Raw genomic sequence first — 5845 nt, forward strand, 5'->3', positions numbered from 1 at the left:
CGTCTACCTGGTCCACGCAAATGCTATGGCAGCCTGGTGAGACACCCCCGCCGCCCCCTGCCGCCCGGCTCGCACCCCTCCCGAGCTCCCACGCCCCCAGCACAGCAACGCCCGACGGCACCGGGGTGCCGCGCCCTGCATGCTGCGGCGGTTCAGGGCAAACGCGTTTCCCCCGGTCGTTGACGCACCTTCCTGTCTTGTCATCGAACCCAGGATCCCCCTGGTATTCGAGATTTTTGGCTGCATCATCATCATCACCCTGAAGCTCATCTTTGACCACACACGCCTGGGGCGCCGCGCCGCGCCCGAGGGCGCCCGCGCCGGCAGCGACGACGGGTCAGATGCATCAGAGGCGGCGCAGGCTGCAGCGCAGCCTGTCAAGCCGTCGGCCGACGCCTGCGCCTGCCCCCACTGCGGCAGGGCGGGCGAAGTCATTGTCCAAGTCAGGCCCTCGGCGGCCGCAGGGGCCGAGGCTGTCTGATTCAGGGGATCGCCTGGACGCCCGGGCGGATTGGAGCCGCCCCTCACTCCGCCGCGTGTTACAGGCGCTGCACGCGCTCGCCTTTGGGGCGGCTGCGGCGCGTGTGGTGCTGTGGTTTTTTATGGTCAGCGCCGCAGTTGGCAGCTCTCAATTTCAGTCACGCCTTACTTTTTGGTCTGGTACGCTTTGTCACATCTTCATTTGTTTGTTGAGAGCGCTGATCTCGATACGCCTGAGGCACTCGGATTTCAGCAGAGCCCACGCCAGACCAACAACCCTGCCGTCGCAACAGGCTCTGCTGCACACACAGCTGCCCAGGCTGCTGCGCTTCAGCTGCGAAGCTGTCGAGTAGCCTCCTTGAACGCAACCCGAGCGATGCGCGGCTCCGTTGGCACGCGCAGTCCCATAACTGGGATGCGACTCGTCCACGCAACCTGTGGGGCATTCAAACCAACCGGCGACTTCATAGCAACTCAACCGGCAACTCTGTGGCAACCCAACCTTCCAATCTTGTTTTGACAAACTCAACTCAAGGGTGTGCATGGTTGCCCTTTTCGATCACGCGCGCGGTGTGTATATTGTATGAGAGTGTGTGTGCGCGTGCGTGCGCGCACGCGCGCATGTGTGCGCATATGTGCGTGCGCATATATATGAGTACGCAGGGCTTCACACGCGTGTTGAAGGCGCATGCATCCTGCATGCTCCTGCCTGCGTTGGATGCGTGCGCAACCTTCATCTTGCTCTTATGGTTGCGCTCTGTTTCAACAGCAGTGTAAGGTCGCATCATCATCGAAGCATGTGGGTGCGCTCAGGGAGCTCTGTTGGCAGCCACAACGTGCACATGGCAGCAGCAGCAGCAGCAGCAGCCCTCAGCGACGCATGTCGGTGTGCGCGCCGCCCTTGCGTCCTGAAAGCTCCCAACTGAGTATAGAGCAGGCAGCATAAGCTAAATTAGTGCACCAGGCTGCGCATGCCCTGTCAGGTGGTGATAACCCCATAAGACCTTCAGCTGCCTCATGTCCTGGGTCGGCAACTCGGCTCCTGCCTTGGTTCTTGCGGTCCTCTGTCCTCGGTGGCACTCGGAGGGCGGGGTCATTACTTTTGAAGGCATAACACCAAAAACTGTACATGATAAAAAGTGGGGCCAGCCCTGAATTTGCTACCAGCCTCCGCAGCAAACAGCAGGGACTTGTGAGCGCATGGGCGGGCGAGACACGCGTCGTGGAATGGCAGTGATCAATGTGATGATGAGAAGCGCAGTAGCGCGGTGCATTTGGAGGTTGAAACACGCCGTGGGTGCCGTGCAGCACGTGCGCCCCCACCCCTGCCAGCTGGGCCGGGAGGCGGTTCGAGCTACGGTTTGCGCGCGCACGCAAGCTCAAAAACGATGGTGATGCCTGCAAAGCCAAACAGCAACATCAGGGCCTTGCCCTGAAGGAAGGCATGCTTGCGGCGCAAGAGGCGTTGAACGAGTGCTGCAAAGGACGGCGTAGCGCATGCCTGCAGCTGCACCAACACGACGGCCATACACTTGCTGCCCTCATGCCTGACGCGCACAGCGGGCCACGCGGTAGCCCACAAACTGGCGAGCGAGCGATTCATTCAGCAGGTGTGTGATACAGGTACAACCAAGCAAATGACGCGACCCTCACTAAACACGGCCACCCGGGCAGCGGCCGCCCCCTCACACGCGCAGCACCGCCGTCGCGACCCGCCGCAGCGCGCGCGACGCGAGCCAGACCGCGCCCGACACGAGCCCAAACCCGGCGCGGCCGGCGAGGCGCGCGCTGCCGCGGATGGCGGACACGTAGCCCGTCGCAAAGCCGTAGGCCAGGCCGCCCAGGCCGCCCTGTCAGCACGGAAGATTGGCAGATACGGGGGAGTCAATCGGGGCGATTCGCCCAGCGCGGTCAGGAGTCACCTGCCGAGTCAGAGCGGCTGCAGGGGCCTTCTGCGCAGCAGACCTGCCATTGTTCGCTGGCTGGACACACCCGCAAAAGTAGGGGGGAAGACCCCTAGGTCTGGGCTCGACCGCTCCGCGTGTGGGGCTGCAACTGCGGCTGCGCGCGTCGCTGCCCCATCAGTTGCATGCAGGCGGCTTGAAGCCATGCGGACTGCTCCCTCACGGGGCCGCGAAGCACCCACCAGCACTGAGCAGTACACAATCTCAGACACCATGCCCACCAGCAGCGCCCCAACCGCCTGGGCAGGGCAAGGGCGGGCGAGGGCCGCGAGCGGCGTCAGCAACATGAACGCCTTTCATCATCATGCCACCATGCGACACGCGTCTCTGAAGCCCCGAAATCTCCAGGCCGTCGGGTGTAAAGCACGCCGCCTCAACCCCCTGTTGCCTCCTCCCCGCCTAGCGCATGCACACATCTCCACCAACGGCCGCTCACCTGGCACCACAGCAGCTCCGCGTAGGGTGATCCCAGCAGGCCATTCATTGACGACAGCACGCTGCTCAGCAGGGAGGTCTGCTCCTCTATCAGGGCACGGCCGACAGACATGCCCGTCACAAACCCCGTGGCGCCGACGCGCAGAGCGCGGACCTTGGGGGGCCGATGGGCGCACGAGGAGATGGGGGAGACGGCGACCCCAGGTGAGGCGGGGGTGCATGGGCCGAGAACGGTCGAGAAGAGTGCGCACGACCAGCGGTCAACCGCTCGACGAAAGACCGCAGCCTTCCGTGGGGCCCTTCTGTTGCAGCCGCCACCACACATCCCAGCCCTTCATGTCGGGTTGGCGCAAGGCAGGGGACGCCCCATCCAGCCGGATGAGCCTGACCGTGCACTCTTTTCCCCGGCACTGCCACCTGCGTCTATCTGGGGAAGAAGCTGCTGCTCCATCCCGACTCACCACGCCGCTCGCCATGACGTAGGCCCGCCACGCCCGCAGCGCCAGCGCCGGCCAGCAGCGCACCCTCGACGCGTCCGCGAGCGCGAAGCGCGCGTGCGCCACCAGCTGCCGCGGCAGCGTGTGCCGCGCGCGCGGCCAGCGGCGGCCAGTGTCTGGGGGCGGGGCGTATGGTGCCTTACAGAGCTCGCAGTGGGCGGCGCGGCGCCCCAGGCCCTGGGCCCGCAGCGTGCGCTGCCAGTCCAGCAGGCATCGGCGGTGGATGAATTTGAGGGAGCCGCTGCATCTGCACACGTCAAGGTGTGCGGTTTGTGCATGGATGAGGTGTGGGTTGGTTGCATTCGCAGCAATGGCTGGGTTGGGTATTGCTGACACAACTCACCCATTGCTGCGAGTGCAACTGAGCGCAGTCCTTTCGGCCGTGCACGTGCACGCCTCGTTGTGCGTTTGCGCCCCAGGATGTGGAAGGGTGGGGGGAGTCCAACAGCAAGCCGCTGCAATCACTGCAACCCCACAGCAGTGCACAACAGCAGTGCACAACAGCAGTGCACAACAGCAGTGCTGGCAGGGGTGCTCCGACCGTGGTCGCGCCGCACCTGCAGGGAGACAGCAGGTCGCCACCAAACAAATCGTCGGCCTCTCCCCAGCAGAGCCTGCATATAGGTTCATCTGGCTCCTCGACTACCACTGCCTTGCTGTCTAGGCCGCTGCTGCTGTGTGCGGTGTAGCTGTCGGGCAATGGCGGGGCCGAGGGCACCGCGTCCTCCGAACGGCTGCGCCATGGCATGCTGCCTGGTTCCTGTAAACGCCAGGGGTGCCAGCGCAATGTCGCACACGCACAAGCTAGATCATTTGAGCGTCGTTCAGCGCCGCGGCTTCATGCATGTATCTTGGACTTGGTAGAACCGTTATATTATCGATGTCTTTGATGCGACAGGTGCAGCGTCACGAGAAGCAATGCGCCCGCCGCTTCGCTTTGTCTCAGGCTCTGGCTGTGCGAGAGAGTGCGAGACCGAGGGGCGGCCCGCGCGGTAGCCAACTGTGTGCTGTCTGAAGTCCAGAGGTTGTGATTCCATGCAAGTTTTGGCATAATTGGCAAGGTTAGGCGTTCAAGACAAAGTACATGCTGCTGCTCGTGCTGCTCTCCGACCAGGTTGTCTGACGTCATGCGTGGAGTCGCTGCCACGCCTCTTCGGTCGATGATACGCACGGATTTACACCGCCGGGCCCGAGAAGCGACAAGGGGATGGTGAATGAGCGCCAAGGGGATGCAAAAATCAATGACATGGCGGGCGCGGGCGCCCGTGGCGGCGTTGGTTCGAGCAGGGGTTGTCGGGTCGGGGTGTTGTTGCGCCCCGGCATATTGCAGCCAGGGGGTGTGCACCCAGCCATGCCAGATGGGGTTCATCAAAGGCAAACGCTGCGGGGAGGCGGGCGGGGATATGCTTCAGAGGTGCAAGGTGGCGCGTGGCGATCGCGGTGGCCGTCTGCGGCGGCGGGTGAGCGGGGCCGCGCCCGCCGACGGCGAAGGGCCCGCCGCCGCGCTGGCGCGGGTGCGTCGGCCTGCGCGCGGGCGCGAGTGTCGCGGCGCCGCGCTCGCCGGTGCCTGTGCACATGTATAAATTCAAGGGACATCTGGTCAATCGATCGATCAATCGAGCAAGCAAGCACGCAAGCAACCTGGGGGAATGATGGAGGGCGCCCTGGGACCGGCGGTACGGCGGCGAGTACGCGCGCCGGCACCTGATTAGTGCCTCGCAGATCACGCGCTTATGTCTGTGGCACACCTTGAAAGCGAAAGGGCCCGGCCTCTCTCACTGCCGTAGGGACACACACAAACAAAGGCTGAGTGCGGATGCACAATCAGGGGCCGGAGCGGTCTCCAGCGCCGTCCGCCCATCTCGGCAGTCCCTTCACATGCCTGGCCTGTGCCCTGGCCGCACCGGCCGAGCACAAACGCGCCGCTGCACCCCTACACAGTTGGGTCAAGGGAGGGCCCTGCTTGGGTGGCCCTCTTAACGGGCAGTGCAGGGGCGCGCGGCTCATGAGGGCGTGCTCGCATGCTTGATCGACCACGCCAAGCGCGCAGCGCCGTCGCCTGCACAACACGGGGTTGAAGCCCTGCGGGAGGTGTGCACCTGTGTGGAAGGCGGCGCGCCCCCTTGCGCGAGGCGGAGGCTGCGTCTGCGGGCGAGGCACGGCTCCAACGCATGCTGTGCTGCGGCAGTGGGTATGTGCACCGAGCAAAGGTATCCGCTCCTTGGAGGCGCGCCCGGACTGCGAAACGGGATGCACATTTCGCTAGTCCAGGGATAGCTCAGGTCTGGGGCGGGCCACCGAGCGGCGCATGATGACGCGGCCGCAACAGACGCCGACAGAAACGAGGCAAAAGGACACACGTGCGCCGCGCGGTTGGCGGGGGCTGTGGGGGCCGCATGTCTCAGCGGCGCCTGGGGGCGGGGCGGCCGTCGCACGCGCTCGGCCGGATGCGGCCCTGCAGGCGACGCC

General features: G+C 64.7%; 2 protein-coding genes across 2 annotated transcripts; one reads left to right on the forward strand and one right to left on the reverse strand.

Moving 5' to 3' along the window:
* Positions 1–25: 25 nt before the first annotated feature.
* On the forward strand, positions 26–481 carry MNEG_11099 (hypothetical protein; the record flags this gene model as incomplete). The annotated part of the gene is made up of 2 exons (XM_014040427.1): positions 26–36; positions 214–481. The coding sequence occupies 2 exons, from the start codon at positions 26–28 to the stop codon at positions 479–481; spliced, it is 279 nt and encodes a 92-aa protein (XP_013895881.1).
* A 1684-nt stretch (positions 482–2165) lies between these two features.
* On the reverse strand, positions 2166–3723 carry MNEG_11100 (hypothetical protein; the record flags this gene model as incomplete). The annotated part of the gene is made up of 5 exons (XM_014040428.1): positions 2166–2330; positions 2627–2683; positions 2881–3033; positions 3341–3492; positions 3720–3723. 5 exons carry the CDS (start codon positions 3721–3723, stop codon positions 2166–2168), a joined length of 531 nt encoding a protein of 176 aa, XP_013895882.1.
* Between the last annotated feature and the right edge of the window lie 2122 nt (positions 3724–5845).

Source organism: Monoraphidium neglectum, assembly GCF_000611645.1.
Source record: "Monoraphidium neglectum strain SAG 48.87 unplaced genomic scaffold scaffold02591, whole genome shotgun sequence".
Lineage (NCBI taxonomy): Eukaryota > Viridiplantae > Chlorophyta > Chlorophyceae > Sphaeropleales > Selenastraceae > Monoraphidium > Monoraphidium neglectum.